The sequence below is a fragment of the Populus alba genome, chromosome 1 (assembly GCF_005239225.2).
Source record: "Populus alba chromosome 1, ASM523922v2, whole genome shotgun sequence".
Classification (NCBI taxonomy): domain Eukaryota; kingdom Viridiplantae; phylum Streptophyta; class Magnoliopsida; order Malpighiales; family Salicaceae; genus Populus; species Populus alba.
In genome coordinates this window covers 7,014,766-7,038,800 of record NC_133284.1, presented here as the reverse complement: position 1 = coordinate 7,038,800, position 24,035 = coordinate 7,014,766, and the positions used below count along the sequence as shown (strand labels likewise).

The window sequence follows — 24,035 nt, the reverse complement described above, 5'->3', positions numbered from 1 at the left end:
GCAACACTCTCTTCTTCATCTTTTGCAACCGGCCTCTCGCAACAGCCAACACACAACAACGCCCACAAATCTATCCCTATTTCCAACCAAAACCAACAACCAGACAACACTCCTTTCTCCTCCATAGCCGCCGACTAGACGCGATAGAAGCCCAGTCGCCGACAGCCTTTGGCCTTCCCGCCAGCTACCTGAAATGGTGGTGCGTGGAGCAAACACGCTATCACTGTTCCTGCAGCTCTGAAAGTTTTCCCAGCAATTACTGCTTTCTTGGGGTTTATTTTATAATTTTTGAATTGTTTACTGTGTTATTTGATTTTTATTATTTTGTAACATATAAATATAGGGGTGTGAGAAAAACATAATGAAAAGGGATTTGTGTATGTTTGTATTTTTTGTTATGAATATTTTAAAATTATAAAATAAAAAATACAAGAAATTTTTTTTTAGTGATTTGATTTGCACACTAGGAAGGATTTTGATCTTATTTATATGATGATGTATTTCTGTTAAAAAAAAATAAAGACTTTGTTTTGTTTTATTGATGTTAGAATTGTTAAATTTTTAAGGATTTTTTTATTGACGAGATTTGTTTTTTAATAGTCTAGGATCAAGATAAATTGTCAAAACTTTCAAGTTATATCAAATTATGAAGCAGTTTATCTTAGACAGAGTGTGTTAGGGGTGCTAATATTTTTTTTAATTACAATTAGTTTTTTACCCTTGAATCTCTAACAAGACCAATACACTTAGATTTTTTAGTGACCTTGAACCAAATATTAAGTGGCGACTTCCAAAGATTAATCAAGCAAACGAAAAAACATTGCTTTCGATGCCGTGCGAGGACGTGCAACAACCGGTAAAAACATGACTTGTACTGGGTAAAAAAAATCAAGATGAAAATTCTTCTTTAAAATATTAAGACGATTATATATGGGATTGACCTCGGTCAATCCAGTTCTCGGATCATGAACTTTATTGGGTTTAATAACTTAGTTTTTTTAAATTATTTTTATTTAATTATAAAAAAATACTCGTTTGGAAAATCAAGCACTAACATAATGTCAAGAAGTTTGTTTGAGACTGCAATAACCCGACATAAAATAAACCTAGATAAATAATGAAGCTTGTTTTCTAATTAATTCAATATTAAACAAAAAAAAAATCAAAAAAAAAAAAAAGACATATCAGGCTTGGTGAGTGAACCTATTAAACTAGCAAATGGGAGCTTGGACTCCACTGGAATTAATAACTTGATTTTTTATTCCTGAAACTTTTCTTTATTTAACTATACAACAACAAAAATAAATTATCACAAAATCAAGCACCAACCTAATATTTGATGTTTGTTTAAGACCACAATAATCTTATAAAAAACGAAACAAAATAAATTTTGAATCACAATTCTCATCCAGCCCAAATTTAAAGAATGTAGTTGAAAAAAGTAATTCAAGAAAAAAAAAGAAAAAAGTTTAACCCGTCAAATCTGCAAACTAGGTTAACTTGGGGTAACACACCAAACCCACAAACCAAATCATGAACTCCATATAGTTTAATAACATGGTTTTTTCCCCTAAACTACATGATAAAAAAAAAATTAGGTGATCACAAAATCAAGTGCAATTACATTAAAAAAAAAATGTTATCACACTAAACTCGTGAATTAGAACAACCCAAGTTACCTCACCAAACCCAAAAACTACGCCTTGGACTTTACCAAGTTTAATAACTTGGTTTTTTTTCCAAAACCATTATATGTATGTATGTATGCATGTATGTATGTTAAAAAATAGATTATCATAAAATCTAGCATCAATCTAATATTGTAACGTTTGTTTGACACCGCGATAACCTTATAAAAGTATTATGAAATAAAACAAGTAATAAAATCTAGTTCTTAATCAACTCAATGTTGAAGAATAAAATCAAAACAAAATCTGGAAAAAAAAATCAAAACAAACTCATGATTAAATTGTAGAGTTTTTATAAATCAAGTATTGAACTGAAAAAGAAAAAAAAAAAGAGAAAAGTGCTTGGCTTAAGCGAAACACATGGCAAGTTGTGAGAAAGGCCTGTAGCCTTTGGGCGATGGATGATCATTTCACCATGATCCAATTGATGTTTTTTTTTTGTTGTTGGAATTATCATTGTGTCCTCCTCCCTAAAATGTGGCGTGTGTTGTAAGAGAAGGTCCCATACAGCTCTGGCAGCCCATTCTTTATTTGTTACATTTGTTTTTCATTACCTCGGTTTTTATGACTGCCTTATGCTATAAACCCCGAGAATAAATTTTTATAAAAAAATTAAATTAATCCCATGATGAAGAAGGTGAGGTTAAATGTATGGAAAATAAAATAAATTCATTTGTTAAGGGGGGATTTTAAGAGATAAAAAGAAGTACAACTCAAGTTGTAAGAAAAAGAAATAATGGAGCCAAAATATAATAAAAAAGAATGGAACTATAAATACCCTATTATCTCCTCCATGCGGCCGGTGGCATGGAGACAAATAGAAAGGGAAGGATTTCAAATTTGTCTACCAAGATTTGAGAGAAAAACACCAAAATCGATAAGTCTACATTAATTCAAGATTACTTGGGAGAGAAACCATCCTTTGGCAAGGGAATTAATAAGAAAACAAGTGAAGAAATTGTAAGGGAAAGAAAGGGAGAAGGTCGGCTTCATGCAAGGAGAGAGGAGTTGAAAATTTTCAACCAATTAAGAATTGAAATCCAAATTACTTCCAGGTACTAAGGAGCCCTAAACCTAATTATAAAAACCAATATAAATTTGATTTGGAATTATGCACCAATCTTGAATTTGAAAATTAGGATTCTTGAGTGAAATTTGGGGGAAATGTAAAAATTGAGTTAATTTAAGTATTGTAAGCTACCTTAAACTTGAAATCATGTAAAAATACCGAAGAAAAATCAATGGCCAAAGGAACAAGAGTGGCCAGCCATTTGGGGGTTGAATGTGAGAAAAATAAATTTTGATTTTCTTGATAAAATCTTTGTGATGTGCTGTTATAATATAAACAATAATTAAATAAGATAAATAATTACATGAGAAGGAGAAGAGAACCTTTGGTTCCTTTAGGCAGGTTTTGGCCAAGGATAAATTGAGGAAGGAGAAGAGGAGTTTTGAGATTTTATATGTTAATGATGAGTGAATTAGGTGTGGTAGGAAGTTTAATATTAAGGAAAGCATGATAACTTGATAAAGCATGATAACTTGATAGGAAAGAACTTCGTAAGTTGAATGCGTACATGAGGTAGAAATAAGTTTATTAGCCATATATATATAGCCTATGACTTATCCCAGGAGGAGTAATGAAATGTTGGAAAAACATGGAATTAAATAATATATGTATGTTTCTTGAAATAGTTCTTACAGTAGCCATTCACAATAGAGAACAGTTGGCCTCAAGATTTTTGAGCTGAGGGCTCATACTGATGACTGTGCTGTGTGATCATGCAGGATATTGAGCGGCAATTTCTTCTAAAAGGGACATCAATTTGCTAATGTGGTGGTTAGGGGTTAGAACCAGTTGTGAAAAATGGAGGATGCTTTTGGTAATTTGATTTCTCGTAAATTTATTTATTTATGAAAAAAAATGGGATCAGGTTTTTTTTTTTTTAATTTGAATTTGAGTTTTAATTTGAGGATGACCCCATTACAAATTGTAAGAATACTCCATCTGAAGTTATTGTAATTGATAAATGGGGCTGGGGAAAAAAGGGTGCTCGTCCTTTTTCTTATAGATAGAAAACAAAAGTCCCATATTTTCTTAAAATTAGCCTATTGGCCATTTATAATTACTTTTAGATAAGATTTTTTAAAATTTATCTACTATCCACCGACAAGATTTATAAAAATTTATTGGCCAAGAAAACCAAGTCCTCAACAACAGGTTAAAAGGGTTGTGTTTCACATGGTACCGCAGTGACCTCGTCAAACAATGCAGCGCTTTGTGTAGTCTTCGTCAATGATTGATACTGCCTTCATTTTAAAAAGAAATCAGCTCGCCCATGATTCCTCACAACCACATCTCACCAACAAACCCTCAATATGCATTCAGCCGTCCAGTTCAGATGCTATTCATCAGAAACTATGAATATTTTTGCTGGTGCTAACAACTGTTCTGGTCTTGACATTATTATGGTTACGTGAATATGTTTTGAATCTGTCTTTAGCTAGAATTTTAATTTTCCCTTCGTCTATGCTTATCTTGGTTTATTTATAATCTTCAGGAAGGGGAAGAAAAGAGGAGTACAAAATATTGAGGATGTTTGCATCAAGCAGCTTTATGGGAGCCGAATCAAGTTCATATATCAGAGATGTCTTGAAGCTGCATTGATGAGAGTATTAACTTTGCAAATCGTTATTTAGGATGACATGATTCATGCAGCACAGTAAAGACAACGTTTGGTTTGGACGAGTGGGTGATTTTAGAAAAAGAAAAGATGATGCTCGGACAGACAAAACATGCATGCTTTTCTGTCAGATTATATGCAAATCTGAACGAAACCCTGTAAGGTACAGCTCTTTATTGAACAGTTACCTTAATTTGAGACTGATGACGAAAAAATGTCATTAAGAATCGTTATTTGAATTCATAGATTTGTTTTTCCAGACTGGTCTGATTTGAGCTGCAGATGTAGTTCTACCTTCCTTTTTCTAATTTTGTTTTAAAATTTAATTTCCTTCTTACTAACTATTTTATGTCCAAAAAAGAAAATCCTTATCTATCCAGAAGTACCCAAGACGATAGCGAGAAATTAGGTTCCAAACAGTGCTTTATAATTTTTAAAAAAATTATTTATATATATATATATATATATATATATATATATTAGAATTGTTTTGATGTATTAATGTTAAAAATTATTCTAAGTAAAAAAAATTTAAAAATATAATCACTATCATACTTTTAAAAAAATATAAGGTAGTTGAGGTTTGTGTTATGCTCAATATTAATTATAGTACTGGGTTTTATATGAAGTGGTTTATTAATTGGACAGTTTCATGGAACAAATGTTATTTTTGTCTTTTTTTTTTTTTTTTAATTTCAAGAACTAATTAATGGAACCGATCGATGCTATTAATTAGGAAATTATGAATTTATATATGATGGTTTATGACTGTTACCAAAATATGAATCCTGGTAAAAGAGTTAAATGTTAGGAAATCAGACATGGAGCTTTGATCGATCTATCAGTGGATTATATTTTGTTTTGCTTTTTGAAAATGAAAAATGTCAGATTCGAGTGACGATCGATCGAGGGGACCAATGTGTTGTCTTTTTCATTTTAACTTTCTACAATTTTATCTTCTTCTTCTTCTTCTTTTGATTAGAATCTTAAGTAATGATGTGATTTTTGTTTTCTTCCTTCAACATCAAGACATCTCTCGTAATTAAAGAAATGATAACTTAATTAAACTAGTGATGATGACACCAAGGGATAGAGCAAAGTGAGATCCAGTAGTATGATCCTGGATCGAAAGTGATGCGCCCATTCATCTATGCATTAATTAATTTAATCATAATACAAACTCTGAAACGTTCATAAGGTTAATTAAAAAGATCCTCATGATGTACTTTCTATGTTACATAGACCACTAAGATTTTAAAAATTTGATGATGATTTTCAATATGATATTTTATATCTAAAATGTTCTTAATATTTGTAAATCATTATATTTTAATTGCATGGGGACGTATTTTTTTAAAAAATAGGTTAGACGTTTAGAGTAAAAGAAGGTTTATATATAATGTGTTTAATCAGTGATTTTTATGAGTTCATGATATCCAAAAAAAAAAAAAAGTTGTGATTTCATTAAATCTTCTAAATCCATATTTCTGGGACTTTTGGCTATTGGTAATTCACACTCCAAACTCCTTGCTCGATCGATGAACCATTAATAAAAATTGCTAATCACTAAGAATTGCTAATTTAGATCCGCATTAATTATGTATTAGGGATATCTAATTTCTAAGATATTAATTACTCTCGTGTAACAGAATTGAAGGTATTGTGGAAATCCATTTTCATTATAAATCCACTTTTCTTAAAATTATGAACCACTTTATTAGCCATCATGAAACTTGGCATAATAACTTCCAGTCTGCTTACCAACAATCTTGTATAATCCATGCCCTAATCCATTATAATACTCGAGTGCATAATTCCAGTTACCTTGGAACATATCCTAAGACAGGATCCAGATTTGTCACTATATTTCGAAACACTGATCAGTGGCCTTGCAGTTGATTTAATTTGCTGCAGAATTAGAGAAACGGCAAATTGGAATACCATGTTCATGCTCATGTTGCTGCTGCTGCTTTTAAAGAAAGTATTGGAGCTTTGACCACCTTGTTTAACAATTAGGCTTCGCATCGCCCCTTGTCGATCACGTCCTCATGTCTGTGATGACTGGATGTTCATCATGTCGGTGCCAACGACGCACGCACCATCAGCGGTAAGAAAGCGACTCCAATAATTAAAATCTACCCACAAGCCTTTTTCTATGAAGAAAAAAGACAGGTGCTCCTAAAACCCATTCACACTTTTGGTATACTATATGATTACAATGAAATATGGGACCTCTTGATCGGCACTGTAATTTGATATATGGTAGGCGCTATTTCAAGTTGAAATGAGAAATTTTTATTTTTATTTTTTATTTTGTTTTGAAGGGAGAGATGTTTTTAATTTAAACTAGCTGATTTATTTGTGGAGAGGTTTTTTTATTGTCAAGAAGCTCGGTTAAGAAAAACAATTACTCTCCTTTGTATATCAATATTATGTGTTTTCTTTTTGCTAGAGCTTCATGGTTATCTAACTTTATTTGTTTAATATAAGAAAATAATTACTTACAAATATAATTTTTGGTCTCTTAATGCGCATTTCTTTCAAAATTTGACATTGTAAATAATTTTACAGATTAAAAAAGGAAAAAGAAAAGAGAAACTAGATCGAGAGTACTGACGAGCTGCCAGCAAGAGTACTAGTTTGAAAGGTCATGGATTGAATTTTTAATTATTTTATTTTATCTACTGACTTAGAAAATTATGCCCAAGTGTCCAAGTCCTTTTGACCAAAAGACTCGCCTTTGATTAAGTGGACCATTGTCAAATTAGGGCACCAGAAGGGTGGTGTTTTTTTTTTTTTCCAATCTTATGTACTAGCTAGCAATGATATCGGGTGGCGCCATTGGTGGCCTTCTCTTTTGTTTGTTGTTATTATTAAACTCAACATCCTTGTCCTTAATTAACTTCTACTACTACAGCCCCGTTTAAGGGCGAGCGACAAAGAAAGAACGCAAAAGGCAGTGTGGGTACATCTATCGCACGATTGTTTTTGTCATGGTTATGACTCGATACCATCATGCATGATGCAAGCATGGCGTGCGCCCGATTTCTTTCTATATCGCGCGTCTTCGCACAATTTACCTGAAATATTGTCTCGTCATGCTTTCATGACCTTAATTATAAATAAACGGGTCTTCTCGATCTCTGGGACGGAGACGTAAGTAGTATTTTCTCTCCTATTTGTTTGCGTGGTTTTATCCTATGTTTTGTAGTTGATTTCTGTTTGCTTTCAATTTTCTACAAGTAGAAGCTAATGGATCAGCTCAATTTGCATTGGACAGGAGGGGCTGAACTGTTAGATATGATGCCTCAGCTTCATAGAAGTAAGTTGATTCCCAAGTATTAAGTATGCCGACTAGGAGAAAACCAAAGGAGTACTGCATGTGAACTGTAATTAATTCTCCATACGTCCTGCTCTTTATTTTCCAGGAACTAGTTAGAGTCAACCTGTATTCGCGTCAGACTACATAATCATATCTGAATATCTGCTTATGTGACAGTGGAGTATGTTCTGTTTCTTGCTCTCTATAAGATTACTGATGCTCTTGCTCGATCTCTGTTAAAATGGCGCTTTTATCTTTATGGGAAACCTTTTGATTTTGTACCTTCTCATGCTTAGCTTTTTATGTTCTTTTCCCTATGTTATCTTTACCTGCTCTTGCTTTGAGGTGCCCTCGCATGTTCATTCTCTCTCGCGATGGGTTTCTCCATTGTTCCCAATGTATTCCTTTGCTAGGTTATAAAAAATAAAATAAAAGGGGGGTCTTTTTGAAGGGTTTTATTCTTCTAAACTTTAATCGCAGCTGGAAGAAACACATCTACACTCGATGAAACCGCCGACGGCTATGGAGTGAACCCATTTCCAATCGGGCAGTGCCTATCACCTCTACCTGGAGAGTCTCCTACTGCCCATACTAAGCCGAAAAGAAAAGCTCCTAAAACTGCCAAGGATCTTGAAAAGAAAAGAGAGTACGACAGGGCATATCGGCGACGATGCAGGGTAGTTCACTGATTGTGTCTCTTCTTATCTTTTTATTTAGACTTTTTTTCTGTAATTCTTATGTCTTGATCAAATATCATGCAGGAAAATAAAAAGAAAACTGAGCAAGAATTGTTTGAGCTCACTGAAGAAAATAAGAAATTAAATAGAGAGAATGACTACTTCAAAAGGGAAGAAGTTCAGCTGCAAGAGATGGTGCAATCTCAGAAAGACGAAATGACACTGCTACAGAATGAACTTCGCCGACAGAAGGCCCAGTTTCAGGGGCAAAATGTAGTCGTGGATGTGCTTTCGAAGCAAGTAGTGAGTGTTTCTTCTTACCTCCTGCGTTTTTTACTTTACCGATGATCACCACATTATACATGCAATAATCTAGATCAAATTGTCTGAGCTAAGTAAGTGGTGGTAATTAACTGTTGGAATCTTGTTTGACATCCAATTTTCTGTGTCATCCATTTCATGGGCTCATTATGTTTACAAAAGGAGAGGGTAGCTCCTCTCTTCTAACCACAACAAGATTATCAAACCTGAGCAGAGGTCATGGCTTTCCCTCTTTCCCCTATTGAGTAAGATATAGAGATCAGTACTTGTGTGCCCTAATTAAGTTTGGTGAAGCCTCATTCAGATCGCTAAAGACTAAATCATAAAAGAACTAATTAATAAGTAATCAACGTGGAAGAAATCACGAGTGGTTGTGAGATTTTTTATATGTAAGTTGAGAATCTCACATTAATTAATTAAAGATACTAACCTTTTTAGTGAATGGAACATGAATCAAATATGAGGTAATTCTTTGGCATGCTTTAATATTTAATTAGAAATTTAGGGTTATGCATGTCCAAAAGTCTTCGGTGCTTTGTCTCCCTAGCTAGCTAGCAGTTATATTAAAAAAAAAAAAAAAATTGGTTGTTTGTGTGTGTGTGTTTCTAGCTTGATGAAACTTAGCGTTTCCATTGCTATTTTTAATAGCTGAATCTCACTCAAGGCGCTTACACGAGGAAGTAAACTTGGTAATCATCTCACGGGCGTTTCCATTTCTTTCTTTTGATTGCAGGCTAGTATCGACGATAATATGGATCCTCAGCGGGAAAATAAACGGCTGAAATTAGAAATGGATTTGCTGATTAAGAAGATTAACAACGATGAGTATTTAAACCTCATTCAACTTCGAGAAAAAAACATAAAACTAGAACAAGAGAAGAATGATTTCCAAGTGATTATTGATGCCTTATGTGCAAAGATAAACAAGGATAATGACCTCGAACCAAAGCAAGCATCCTAATTTAGGTAACATTTCGACCTTGTAACTCCTTTTATTTTGCTTCTTTTTTTTTAATCTTTTCTTTGTAGTTTTATGAATTATCAAATGTATTTTAGTATTTTGTTGTTCATTTTTTGAGTTTAATTTCCTGTGTTAAGTTTTCTATTCAAGAAGCGAATCACACGGATGTAGAATTTATATGATTTATCTGTTTAATGTAGAACACTTTTTCTTTACTTTCTAACTTATACATTACTAAAAAATATATATTTTCAGTGACTAGAATATATCATTAATGATAATATAGTCATTAACTCTTCTTGTTGTACGAGGCTTCAAAAATCCTTTTTTTATAGAGAAGAATTTGTAGGATTCTGCGAACTACTGATCCGTGAAACTCCTCTTTTAATTTAACTGAGTTCTTTATTCTAAGCACAACCATTGGTTATAGAAATTAATCATCTTTGAATACAAAAATTCCAGGTACTGAGCTACAAAGTAAATGGATAGAGGAGGTGTGCTGACAGGAGAATTAAGAGGCTACACGAATTTAAATACCCAAGGATGTGACCTAATGTGTTCTTAGAATTGCATGACCTATTATATTGACCTAATCATCATGTATGAAGGGTGTTCTTAGATTTTAGCAGCAGTGTGTTTTTTAGCAGCAAAAGTATCAAGAAGTAAATAAATAAATTGGTACTTGGAGGTTTTGATTTGCCTTTTAAATTGGTAATCTCTCTTGTAATTAGTGTATGTAAATCTCACTGGTTAAGGCCATCTTATAAGCCTACTACTATCGCTCATGGCCAGCAAGATGAATGATCCGTATAGGGATATTTCCTTGGGGTATTTCATGGCAGGATTTGCAGGTGGATTGGCTATGGAATTTGGGAATCAGATGTTTGCATCTTGAAGTAGCTTCCCAAGTGGTTAAACATGTTTTGGCAGATGATCAAGGACAGGGCAGGCCCTTATGCTATGTTTCCAAGATAGGTATAAATCTTCCACGCAGAGACTGGAGGGCAGAAACCTCTCCAGTGTAGGGGGGGTCTAGCTCATGTGCTGATAGACTTGTGAATTAAGTTAGTTAGTTAGTTAGTTAGTTAGTTTTTGTTGAAATGATAGTAAAATACCAAAAAAGAAACAACACATAAGAGGTTATTAATAAAAAAAATAGATTAAAAAATAAAAATGTAAAAAAATAAAAATAAAATGGCCAGCATGCCAATGGGTTACGTGTTTTTTTTTTTTTTTTTAACCGATGACATGTTATCCACCTTAATAAATAATGTGTTGTTTGTTTTTTAGTATTTTACTATCATCTCAACAGAAACTAACTAAATAACTTAAATACCCCTCAGCTTCAGTAACCTTGAAACTAACAGATCAATTATATATATAAACTAATTTTATATCTTAAAAAGTTTTGTTTTATATTAAAAAGAAAAGAAAAGAGAGAGTTTAAGGCTGCTAGTGTTTTTCTAAGGCAAAGAAGAAACGATATTTAAACTACTATTTCTTAGAAAATTCTTGGATGGAGAATTAAAATAATTATATTATTGGGCGGCGGTCTAACACGTGGCGTTCGATCCAAGTTTCTGTAATTCTAAATCTAAACAACAACTAACGGGGCCCATGGAGTTGTCTGAGGCTCTGAGCGAAGTCGTCCAATTTTCCAAAGTGGACGTGCGATATCGAATGGCTTTCGCGCGATTTGAGTGAGCAGTCTGGCTCACAAGTTTTCTGATAATCTCGATTTTTTTATTTTCAAGAACCGAAGTCTCTTCATCTCCCTCCACAGAAGGCGAATCCTATGAAATGGAGGGTGCCACTGCCAGCTTCTGGAAAAGAAACTATTTTCAGGATCTCTTCGATATAGACAGTAAGTGGAAATCGCAGCTCAATCATCCCCACAATATTGCGTTTTCTTTTGACCAATTCCGCATCTATCTTGCTTGCTTCTCTAAAGGTTCTTGTTCGTTTATAAAATTTAAAACGCAGGGGAATTGAATGCATCGGTGTTCTTGGAACCAGCTCCTAGTGTGGCGGCGTCGTCGGCCGAACTAGCTATCAATCCGTTTCAAAACACAACGGATACTGATCGTAAGAGAAAAGGTTCTGGAGCTAGTAGAGATGCAGCAGCTGAGAAGAAAAGACAGGTTGACAAGGCATATCGTGAACGATGCAAGGTCAGATCAGACCCCTATTCTCTTCTCTCTTTCGATTCATAGCAGAATCTCAACTCGATTGTTTCGTTCTATAATTAATATGTAGATCGAGGTCCTGTTTGCTTATTATCTATGGAGCACGTAATTGATTTAAGCTGTTTCCTCTTCTTTTTTTGAAGTGAATGGAAATAATTTGTGTTGAATTAATACGAACATATTGCTTTTAAATTTTAGTACGAAGAAAATTAACATATTTTTTCAAAAATTAAATTCATCCATTTTATCTCATAATAATTGGAATCAAAGAACTATGAAAAATAACTTTTATTTTCTCTTAAAACATGAAAAATATTTAAACAAATTGTGACTCGAATTCAAAAGCTACTAATTATGAAAAGTATTTTTTGTTGGATCCAGAATTCGTTGAAACTTGAAAGCATGACATAACTCATTATATATATAGAATAAAAAGAATGTAAACTACAAACAATTAGTTGAGGTGGTGAAAGTGACTTATTTGTGCCGGTAGTGGTTATGGTAATTGTTAATGTGTTTTTTTTTAAAAAAAATATATATATTAAAATAATATTTTTTTTAAAAAATTTAAAATTACTTTTTAGATAAGTACATCAAAATAATATAAAAATATAAAAAATTAAAAAAAAACACACACAATTTTGACCTCATTCCTAAATAAAAATCTTGTTTGCGATGGCTTTCATTCATAGTTTTTAGATCTGGTTCGGTTTAAGGTTCGGGTTCTGGGTTTTGACCGAGTCGTTCAGGTCAATTTTTTTTTTAAAATCAAAATAATGTCATTTTTGTAAAAAAAAAAAAAAAAGTCAACAAGTTGTAATCGGGTTGCCGGGTCACACTAGGTTTTTTCTTTTTCTATTTTTTCTTCAATCCAATCTGGTTCCAGCCCCAAGTTGATCAAATTTCAAATTAACCTATTAAACCAAAACAGATTTCAAAACTATACTTTCACCCATAGTTTTGAAACCCGGCTCGGCAGGTCGACTCGGGACCTGGCTAATCCGGGGCTGAAACCGGGTCGGGTTGAAAAAAAAATAAAGGAAGAAAAAATCTGGTGTGATCCGGTTGACCCAATTACAAACCTGTTGACTTTTTTTTTTTTTTTTACTAAAACGATATTATTTTGATTTAAAAAAATTGATCCGGCTAATCTATCAACCTGATCAAGACCCAATAACCTGATCAAAACCTGAAACTCGAAACTTAAATCGAGCCTTTCACCGGATCGAGTTTTAAAAATATGCTTTCACCTTCCTGCTCCCGCTTGAAAGGGAATTATTCTCAGGTCAAAAAGCCTCGGGATAACCTTGATTGAATAATAATAAAACAAAAAGACCAAGTAAACGCAGCTACTGCCATGTTTTTTTTTTTTTTAAAAAAAAAAAGAAAAAAAAAGAAAACACCTACCTACCGAGTTTATAGACACTAGATTCATAGATTAGCATTTTTCTCTCTCTTTTATTTTAAAGCACAATTAAATCTGGTTTAAAATTAAACTATATAGTGTTTTTGCCACATATTTTAGTTTTAAATCAAATTATGTATTATTTAAAAGAAAATGGTTTCGTTCTAAAAACAATATAACGCAAAGGATAATTAACTACTTTTTTGGGCGGCTTTTTTTAGTTAAAAAAGATGACTTAATTTCTTTATTATTATTTTTTATACACACATATATTAAGATCATAGTGTTATACAATACTCAGTTTCAAAGCCTTGTAATGCAATTTGCTAGACAAATAATGTTATAATATACTTTTTGTGTGTTTTTCATTGTATTTATAATTTTTTTATTGAGTTAATAATATTAGTGATGAGTATGTCTATGTTAATACCCTATATATTTTATTTTTATTTTTTAAACTTAATAATTATTTTAGTAAAAAAAAAATATATATATATATATATATCCACATACAAGTTACAAATCATTTCATATAAATAAAATATTTACTTATTATATACGTAATAATTAATATAAATTATATATTAAAATCTTATTTAATAATTTAAATTATTAAATTGAAATAATTTTTTTAACGTTATAATACTCTTATAAATCTTTCATACTAGCACTAACATAACCAATGCTCACTCTTAAGTATGACAACAGAACAATTTATTCTTCCATATATATGTTTTTCTCTCTAATCTATTTGTTTCTTTTGTGCAGGAAATGAAAAAGAAGACCGAGACAAAATTGGATGCACTCACCAAAGAAAATGATGGTTTAAGGAGAGAGAATAATTATTTAAAAAATGAAGGAACGCAGCTGGTACAAACTTTGCAACATCAAAAAGATGGGATGAAACAACTTGAAAAGGAATTTGGCCAAATAAAGAGCCAGCTGCATAGACAAAATACTGTTGTGGAAGTGCTCTCGAAACGACTAGTAAGTTTTTCTCCATTTTCTTCCCTTGCTATCTGTCTTACAAAACTACTTGCAGTCTGTTTTAATAGAAGAATAGGATTAGAGAGAGTAAATCGTCACTTTTTTATAGATTGTTTTGTTTTCTTGTAATTATTTCATATGAAATAATTTCACCAACACTCCCTTCAATTGCAACTTATTTTTTAACGTGGATAGTCCGTGATCTTGACCTATCGTTAAAGGGCATTTGAGAATGGAAGTGCTTAATAGAGCATGAAATCACTCGTGTACCTCTGGGGGTACAGAGCTTCAACTACTGGAACAAAAAGGAGCTCCATATTCCAGTCATGAATCCGCCGTATAAATGTCATTTGAGGAGAGTTATTTCCAAGAAGTTCAGGATCTGCCTCCCTACTCAATATGAAAGGAAGCAGGAGTTCATCTGAGAGCCCTAACAGCAGAAGGATTTGGAGAAACCAGAGCATGCTACGCTAACCAGCCTTTGTTGATCTCACCTTCTCCGATTTTGGTTCAGCTACCCTGTATGTTCAAAGCCCAAACCTTGGTTCCTTTTGCCCGAATGTCATTTGACTTTGGCCCGTGAGCTCAACCCGCATAAGGTGATCAGCCATGGGATTCGGTTTCAACTGACTATGTTTCGAGAAAAGGGACTCCTGCTTTCTCCTGGACAGCGACCGTGTATGTTCCTCAAAAGTTGAAGGCCAGGTGCTGTTAGATTGCTGATTTAATTATCCTTTCGGGGATATAGACAGGCAAGTCATAGGTTATCCCGGTTCTTCCATTTATATGCCCTATACGGTCACTTGGTTTTACAGGATTAACCACGTTAGGATCTCTTCCGAGCAACAAATTCATACTGGATTCTCGCGTCAAATTTTTTCCTAGAAATCTTACGTCAAAACAGATCTCCAGCGTTTATAATCATGTCATAAATTAATAGATAGAAAAACGAGGCTGGTGACATTCTGATCAAAAGTGTTTTTCTTTGATTGACTCATTTTATCTCCAGGGTAACTATTCATTATTATTTTAATCATTTTTTGGTCAGGGTGGCTCCGATGATAAAGATCTCCAGCGTGAAAATACACAGCTCAAACATGACATTAATCCATTAACGAGAAAAATCAACAATCCAGAAAGCTTGAGTGTAATTCAGCTTCGAGCGAAAATTGCTCTGTTAGAAAATGAAAAAAACTCCTTGCAAGTGATAGTCGATGCTTTATGTGAAAAGATAAACAGCGAGAAGGACCTGCACAGCTAGCATCACAAGGTACTGGTTAATTAATTGCTTCGCAATATAGTTATTATATATTCTGATGACTGAAAAAGATGTTCGATCCACAGAAGCGGAACGTTTACAACAAAGAGAGAGGTCTCCCGCCGCTCGCAGTTCTGAACGCTTTATTTCACTACAACCTGTGGTAATATATATATTTCAGGCACTTGAAGTGTAAGAGATTAAACAAAATAAAATAAAATAATTGCCTGAAGAGTCGATGGAACCGTATATTATCATTATTAATGTACGTATGCGCATATTTGCCAACTTCTATTAATATATTATAATTCCAGTTGCTGAATGTGTTGCCCTCATGTTCGAATCAACATGTCGTTTCATATTTTTAGCTCTTACAATCAATAGTTTTTGTTCGGAGTGTTTTTTTAATTATGTTCTTCAGTTTTATTTGGTTTAGGTTTTTATTAACTAGCTGCAGGGTCGGTTTAGCTCCTGTTTAAATAACTTCATATGTTATTTTTCATCCGATTTTGATATTTAAAAATCTTATTTCAAAGTCTTCCTATCCTATAATCATGATCCCTATATAACAGCATTTTAAAACCCGAACCGGCCCGGCAGGTCGACCCGGGCCTAGGACCGGTCCGGGTTGAGGCAAAAACCCGCTCGAGAATTAGCCAGGAAAAACCCAGTCGACCCGGAGATTTGACCCGGGACCCGGTTCACCCGGCCAAACCCGGGTGAGACCCGGTCATTTTTATTTTTTTTCACTGTCATTAAACGACGTCGTTTTTTGCCATCTAAAATGCCAAAACACTGAAGATTGAAAACAGAAGAAAAGGAAGCAATAAACCTAATTAATGTTACTCTTCGTCTTTGAAAAAAAAGGTTTGAATCTCCCACCTGGTGCGACACTACTCTACTATCAACATGCTACCTCACGATCCCCCGTCATAGTGCCTTTACTGCCACAGCCACAATTACTGGGTCTGTCACCTTCACCATTTCTTACATACATACATACATACATATATATATATATATATATATATATATATATATATATATATATATATATATATATATATAATGACAATAGGCCTTTCGTTTGCTGTTCTTTATGATCCACAATCCATGTTTATTATTTTTAATTATTATTAAGAATTGAAAGAGGAGGGAAGAGAAAGAAAGACTTACCTGGAGCTACTACTTAAAGACGAAGGCGATGGTGATGGAGGGTTGGCTAACCAATGTTACTTTTTTCTTCTATACTTTTGTTTTTCGTTCACTTCACCTCTGTTCTTGCTTTTCTCTGCTTGTCTTCTCTTTATTTATTTTTTTATTTCTCTTGTTCTCTCTGTCTCTCTTTGTTCTTGTTCCTCTTGGTCTCTCTCTATATTATCTGTTTTAGTTCATTTTTCATCTGTGTTAACCAATGTTACTTTGTGGCTTTTGTTTGTTCGTCCTGGTTTCATGGGTTTGTATTTGTTGGTTGGATCAACAACCTACAGTGAGGAGAAGTTGAAGTTCTTTTTTGCTGGAGGAAGGTCACAAATCTCTATATCTTATCTATGCCTTTTTTTTTTGTTGACCCGAGTCAACCCATCTGACCCGTGACCCGATCACTTAACTGAATCGGCTTTCAAAACTATGCTATATAGGTCCCATTTAATAATAATAATAATAAAATAGATCTAGGTTTGGTTCGCCGAGTGAAGCTAGCCTCCAGGCACCTCCCTCTCTCCATTACCATCTTTGGTTGTGCCTCTCCTTGATAATTGATCAACCAATCAAATCTATGTATTAGGTTTTTTTCTGCTACCTTTTGATCCCTCAGAATACTCTTTTATCGCAGGATAGAAAGATGTTGTCAACAAAAAACATTATAACTCTAAACTGTAAAAAAAAACTCAAGAGTAAAAGCTTTGAATATTAATAATTTAAATAATCAATATTCGATAAAAAAAAAAATAATAATAACAACTACGATTGTTTGAGCATGAGATAATTTTACCCTAGCTTAGTAAAATATAAAATAAATAAAATTCTAAAACATAAAAAATCCTAAAATAACTAGAAAAAAACAAAGAAAAATTTCAAACAATAATTTATTGGTCTAATTTGTACATGAAAATGATCTAAAGCTAGTTGAGATCAAGGTTGTTAATTCCATTCCGTTTCGTCTCGAATGGCCGGAATATTTCATTTTAATTCAAAAAACAGAACACTTTTCATCTCATTTCAAATATCTGTCCGTTCCGGATTTTTCAGCTAAATTTCATCCGGAATGTTCTAGTTTCATTCAACATATTATGTTTCGGTCTTGAAAAGCCATTGAATTAAAATAAACCTAATTCAATTTAATTAATTAAATTACCCAAGTATAAAAAAAACTTTTTTTCATTACTATTTCAATAATAATGATATTAAAAATAATATTGATAATAATTATTATTATTTTTATTAACAATGATATTAATTTTTTAAAATTAGATTTATCACTAATATATATGGTTTATATTCATGTTGTTTTTTTCAAGTTTATACTTTGTAGGAATTTGAGCACAATAAAGAATGCTTTAGATCCCATTAATTTTGATAACATTGACCTAGCTTTATATTTAAAATATTTGTGTTAAAACATTTTAATTTCATAATATTTTGATATTTTATTTAAGTTGAATTACTTTAAGTTAAAGAACTATTCTATTTAGAAATATTTTAAATTTTAAAATTATATTTGTTTAATATTGTATTTATATTGCATAATTTATAATTAATTTATTTTAAATTTAAATTATATTTGTTTATATATATATATATATATATATAAACAGTATAATATTGAAATGACATGTTAAAACATTTTAAAAACATTTTATTTTAATTAAAAAAAAAAATGCCTATCAAATCCAAATAGACAAGGTTGAGAATGATGAATGGCTCTTTTATTCCCAGTCTAGAGCAATGGGTTGTCACTCGGTGGACCCACACGCAATGTAGTTCTTTATTGCAATTGGCAACAGGTCCTCGCTCTTCGTTCATGGCTCCACAAAACCGCGTCTTGCTACTTGTCGTATAGCATCAACTTCATGATTATCCAAGACGGCTTTTTCTCTTAATGATTCTTTAATTGTAATTGTTCTTTTGTTTTTTCATCGGCAAACCGGACAAAAATCATAGATTTTTTCGAGTTTTTAAGGTTCTGTTGGATAAAATATTAATGATAAGGATCAGAATGGAAATGAACGCATTTCCTCTTTTTTTTTTTTTTTTAATATTTGATTGAAAAAAAATTAAAATATGAATGATAATGAAGAGTAAAATTGAAAATAAAAATTAAATATAGCTTTATTATTAGAATGATATGATAGATGAATAAAGAATAAAGATGAAAGTTTTTTTTTTTAGAATGATATGATAGATAAAAAAAAAAATAACTAGAAGCCTCCTTATGCATAGTATCTTACTTCTTCTTTTTCTTTTGTTTTATTCAATTTTTTTTAATTTTATCTTTTAATATTATATTATTAAGAATTTGAGATTGATAATCTATTTAAACTTCTCTTCTATGTAGATCTATGTAGTTATCATGATTTTTGAAAAACATTCTGATATCATATTGATATTTAATTCAATGAAAATAGGATTTAAATTTGGTATTTGCAAGAAATTAAAAATGAAAGAACTAAAATTAAAAAAATATGTGAAAAACATGACAATAGGATTTAAAAAATATCTTTTAATAATATATTTTCTCCTTTGGTCATCATTTTTCTTTTCAAATTGATTGATTTAATTGAAGTTTGAGATTAATAATTTATTTTGATATACTTATCTCAATCTTAAAAATAAAATCTTGCTACTGGATTTACACTTGATTTCATAAAAAATAATAATAATAAAAAAAAGCAGCTTTATTGTTCAGAGGACCAAATAAAATGGGAGGCCTTTTAATTTTTTTTTAAAAAAACTTTTGTGTCAAAGTATTACTACGCACCCTGTCAAACAACAAAAGCTTTTACCAGCTACTTTCTTACCAGCATGGATGCGATAAATATACAGCAAAAACCCATCTTAATCAGATGTATAGCTCGTTAGTAGCGCGAAGGTCGAGCGGATGGGGCACCTCTTCCTCACCCTCTCACCTGCTTTCGTGCGATATCCTAAATCTAGTAATCCCATCTTAATTTGGATTTCATAAACCTTTGCCATTATATATTGACGGATTGGATTTTCTAGCCACTGAATTCTAAGAAAGAACACCACCCTTGGTCTTCAACGTTGCCTGTTTCTAGGACTGGCCGACGCCCCCCTCTTCATGAACCTACATAGTCCATCAAAGTTTGGGTGCATCCTCAGCTCTCTCATAATCAAGCTCTGGTAGCTGTTCTGCTTAATTTCCATTTCATAATTTTTCTGTAAGATATATCTACTACCGCTTGATCAGAAAAACCTGATCTCCCTCACCAGAAACGTTGTACAATCATTTGGAATTTTGTCAACTTGATCCATAGTTTTGTTCTCTGGTTTCTGCAGATCTTAATCAAAAAGGGGATCTTAATCATGTCTCGCCCAAAGTTCTATGACGCTCAAAGTAAGTTTTTTTCTTTTTTTAATCTTCTCATACAGGAAAAAAAAAAAAAAAAACAGAGAGAGAAAAGAAAGAGAGAGAAAGAGAGAGAAATGACTAGTCTTCATCGTTCAAGAACTTTATTGATTGTTATATGAAGGTCTTACCTATGAATAGCATGACTGATTATGTTCGTCTACCAGTCCTAGTTGTTGTTCTCTTCCTTGGAATTTCGACTCTATCTCTTTAACACAGAAACAGAGTTTTCTTATGCTTCTGTTAGATTGATGTGAAAAGGCCAGCCAGATCAGTTATGGATTAACACTCATCAGTACTTTGGGTGAATAATTTCTTCTTCTTCTTTTCATCTAGGATTTGTAAACAGATCTACTATACGCTTGGCACTCTGTCATTTAGTAAACTTTTTGGACTTCATTTATTTATTTTTAATAGCATGAACTAGAAACCTTTTTAAGCAGAATGTCAGGGATGGCCTCATGGAAATATTCGAGAACAGGAAAGCTAGCAGCATGTAAATATGTGGGGGTCTACAGCAGAGGGATAATATGTAACAGTTTATCATCATAGGCTAACTAAACGTTATGGATCATTTTGATTACTTTTTAAATGTCAAATATTGTAAGCTCATCATCGTAGGCTACAAGAAGCTCTAGCTTTCTACTTGAAATCTTTTGTAGGGTTTAACACACACGCATTTCTCTCTAGGAAAGTTCTTGAAATCTTTTGTAGGGTTTAACATGTTCTAACACCAAACCTTACTGTAGAAGACTTCTTGGTCGGGTGTGGTACTGGTGATGAACTGAACAACGGATGGGTGAATGATCAAATACCCATATTGGACCAATATTCGGCTCAGCCAGAAGGTGTGTGTGCTTTTGGATTTTAGTATGTTATAATTAATACAAAACCGTTCTAAGGTTTCACTCATAAATTTAAGCTTTTGGGCTCACATGGTTTTCTGTGCAAGCTGCTAGTTTTTTATCACGATAGGCTGGCTAGCCAGAAACCTTAGCTGCTTGTGTTTTGCTAGCATATATTCTTCTTTGAGCAAACTTTAGATATCTCTTTCGGATTTGAGTTTCAAAATTAATCTTGAATGCAGAACATGGAGCAAATACGTTTCCACCGCCAGCTCCGGCCGATCATGCGCACTTCCAACCGGTGAACACTCAAATAAACCATAACCAGTCAGTTCAACCTGATGGTAGGAATTCTGATCACTCATCGTATGAAACATACACAAACGTATCACCATGGGCTAAGCACTAGAAGCTTTTATTATATAGCTAGTCTATGCTTTGTTGATTTTATGTTTCTTTAAGAAAAATATAAATGTCTTTTAAGGATTTTGTTTTTCTAATTAAGCTTTTAAATCCACCTGTAGCATACCCACTTCCGTTTGGGACAGCTACTAGTTATGCAATGGAACATCGATTGGTGAATAATGTTCAACTCCCTCATCAGTGGGATCAGCCACAAGGTATAATTAAATTTAGATTGCTCTTGTTATTTGAAAAATGAGCGAGCTCATCATCACATAGGCTTCGGCTACCCTTGATAAAATTGACTTTTAGTACTGTTTTGTGAAATCCTAAGGACATTAAGTTTAAAATCTTGGCTATGAGTCTGTTGCATCGTGGCAGTTCTTGTATATAATATATAGCCATGCATTTTTCATTTGTTTAATAAAATTTATACCTAGCTAAAAGCTGTTTGAAAAATCTTAGCTAGGGAGGAAGGAAACATAAATGTGAGTAGGCTATAAACTCAGGCAAAAAGTTACGAGTTTTTGGATGAGACGTAAGATATTTTGGTTTTACTCCCTTGTAGCTAATATTTACGTTTCAATACAAGTTAAGACAAACAACTCCCACCAAGATTTTGTTCTTCTAAATCTGGGAACTGCAGGTGCTATTTACAGGGTGAATCCCTCCATTAGTGCTCAGATGAACCTTCCCCCGGTGGCTATACCAGGAAGTTCTCAGTCTTCAAACATAAGCAATGCTGATCATGAGAAAAGATTAAGGAAACAAGAGAGTGACAGGAAATCTCGGGCAAAAAAGGAGGTGAAATAACATTAATTTTCTCTCAACCCATAATTTTGTATCGTTATTGTCCATAACAATTAGTTTGAACCCTCTTGTTCTGTATACCGCACAGCAAATGAGAAGAGAAAACGAGGAAAGGTTGGTTAAGGTTACCAAAGAGAACAACGAATTAAGGAAATACAATGCCACCTTAAAAGATGGAGAAGTTGAGATGAAAAGAACACTGAAGAATTTCGAACAGAAAGTTAGCTACTTCGAGAAAGAAGTTAGGCACTTGAATAACAAGCTTAAAGGCCAAAACACAAAGGTGGACGTGCTTTCTGAGAAACTAGTAAGTATGCTCTTTAATTTCTCCTAATCTGCTACTCGTTGCAATCATCTAACTGAATCAAACTATTTTATTTGACGAATACTTTCAACAAAGGAGCAATACGCAGCATACTTACTATTTTGTTTGAGAAACTAGTAAGTATGCTCTTTCATCTTTTAATAATTAAATAATTACAAATTCAAATCTTATTATTCTTGTACATATATACAAGATTCAAACTTAAAATAAATTTTACTTAATTTATAATATAAATTATATTTTAAAATTACAAGCAAGCAAGGTTTTTGGGTTAACATGGTTTTTTTAAACAATTCTCTCTTTATATGATGAATTTATTCCAACTCTTTTACAGGTTGCTAGCTCTGAAACTACTGTTCTTGTGGAAGAAAACAAACGGCTTAAGCGCAAAAATGAGCTGCTAATGACTGGATTGAATAATCCAGACATTATGCAAACAGTCGAGCTTGTCGAAGAGATTGAGAAGTGGAAACTTAAAGCCAAGAGACTCCAGATTATAAACGAAGCTTTGTGTGACAAGATGAATAATGACGAACATTAATGAAGGGGCGTGGAGTACTCCTTCATGACAAGGTACCCTTGTTAATGTTGTTTAAATTTAAGAGAATCCAACACTTTTTCTGACATTAGGGAAAAATAAATTAAAAAAAACAAAAAAAAAAAAAACCAACTTGCGAAGTGGAGGTAAGAGGGAGAGTTAGCCCATCTCATTTTCTAATTAACTTGGCTATCTCAAAGAATCACTCAATCAAAGGTTTAAATTATTGAGTGAGGCAACATCATGTTCTAGTTATTGCTAGCAGTTTTAGGTTCCTGAGGGTAGGAATATTATTAGAAATGCGGTCATCGATTACATTCATTTTTACTTTTTTACAAAAAAAGAAGAATTGAACTTGAGATCTCTCAAGGAGAAAACAGATACTAATTTTAGTTGGCAACTTTCTCCAATGTTGCCCTAAGAAAGATTTAAAAACAAAAAGGAAAGGAAACCTTTAGGCTTCAAATTAAGAAAAACGCATCAATAATGAAGGTTTTTCATTTGATATTTACAGGGACTTCAACAAAGTATGTTCACTATCGTCCTGCGCAGGCTGTTCACTTCCTGCCCTCTTCTTTATCAATTTATATATCGAATATTTATGTGTAATAAATTATGGTTGACGTGCACAGACAGATAGCCCCTTAACTTAATTCGCAGTTTATGTTATGGACAAGTCAGGTGTTTGTGATGCTGTTTCATTTTGGTGTTCGATAAGTTGTATGTGTGTCTTTTGTTACAAGAACTGTTTTGTTATCCATGGCATGCTAGAATTCTTTAATGAATTCATGTAGTATAAGTTTAATAGAGAAAAATATATTCATATTCGTAAAATACCCGGAAATTAGCTCAATTTGATTTGATATTTTAAGTCTGGTTTTCAGAATATTCCTGAGAACCTAATAATTGCTCTGAATTTGTTTCAAAATATACGGTCATTCTCTAATCTCTATATAATTTTTAATAAGATAGAATGCAGTAAACCATCCTTTTTAAAAAAATTAATTATTTTTATTTTAAATTATTTTTTTATTTTTA

General features: G+C 32.7%; 3 protein-coding genes across 24 annotated transcripts; all 3 read left to right on the top strand.

Annotated features, from left to right (window-relative positions):
- Positions 1-4,233: 4,233 nt before the first annotated feature.
- On the top strand, positions 4,234-10,361 carry LOC118045292 (uncharacterized). Of its 14 annotated transcripts, none has more exons than XR_004686955.2 (9): positions 4,234-4,535; positions 6,268-6,479; positions 6,944-7,528; positions 7,653-7,694; positions 7,801-7,875; positions 8,175-8,371; positions 8,456-8,674; positions 9,426-9,658; positions 10,116-10,361. XR_004686955.2 is itself a non-coding variant. In XM_035053888.2 (9 exons), exons 5-8 carry the CDS (start codon positions 7,625-7,627, stop codon positions 9,651-9,653), a joined length of 714 nt encoding a protein of 237 aa, XP_034909779.1. In that variant the 5' UTR covers positions 4,238-4,535; positions 6,268-6,479; positions 6,944-7,019; positions 7,290-7,528; positions 7,619-7,624; the 3' UTR covers positions 9,654-9,658; positions 10,116-10,361. The 14 variants fall into 14 exon arrangements, 7 of the variants coding, with proteins under 7 accessions (XP_034909779.1, XP_034909780.1, XP_073266578.1 ...); XR_004686954.2 differs by having other exon boundaries at positions 7,619-7,694; XM_035053888.2 differs by lacking the exon at positions 7,801-7,875 and having other exon boundaries at positions 4,238-4,535; positions 6,944-7,019; positions 7,290-7,528; positions 7,619-7,694.
- A 933-nt stretch (positions 10,362-11,294) lies between these two features.
- On the top strand, positions 11,295-15,811 carry LOC118045293 (uncharacterized). The gene is made up of 5 exons (XM_035053893.2): positions 11,295-11,517; positions 11,637-11,824; positions 14,013-14,231; positions 15,280-15,501; positions 15,576-15,811. The coding sequence occupies exons 1-4, from the start codon at positions 11,454-11,456 to the stop codon at positions 15,490-15,492; spliced, it is 684 nt and encodes a 227-aa protein (XP_034909784.1). The 5' UTR covers positions 11,295-11,453; the 3' UTR covers positions 15,493-15,501; positions 15,576-15,811.
- A 3,735-nt stretch (positions 15,812-19,546) lies between these two features.
- On the top strand, positions 19,547-23,698 carry LOC118045287 (uncharacterized). 9 transcript variants are annotated; one of them, XM_073407237.1, is made up of 9 exons: positions 19,548-19,851; positions 20,008-20,065; positions 20,830-20,925; positions 21,165-21,321; positions 21,448-21,542; positions 21,971-22,128; positions 22,223-22,441; positions 22,794-23,032; positions 23,512-23,698. In XM_073407237.1, the coding sequence occupies exons 2-8, from the start codon at positions 20,035-20,037 to the stop codon at positions 22,998-23,000; spliced, it is 963 nt and encodes a 320-aa protein (XP_073263338.1). In that variant the 5' UTR covers positions 19,548-19,851; positions 20,008-20,034; the 3' UTR covers positions 23,001-23,032; positions 23,512-23,698. The 9 variants fall into 9 exon arrangements, with proteins under 9 accessions (XP_073263340.1, XP_034909770.1, XP_073263338.1 ...); XM_073407235.1 differs by having other exon boundaries at positions 20,827-20,925; XM_073407236.1 differs by having other exon boundaries at positions 19,548-19,889.
- The last annotated feature ends 337 nt before the right edge of the window (positions 23,699-24,035 follow it).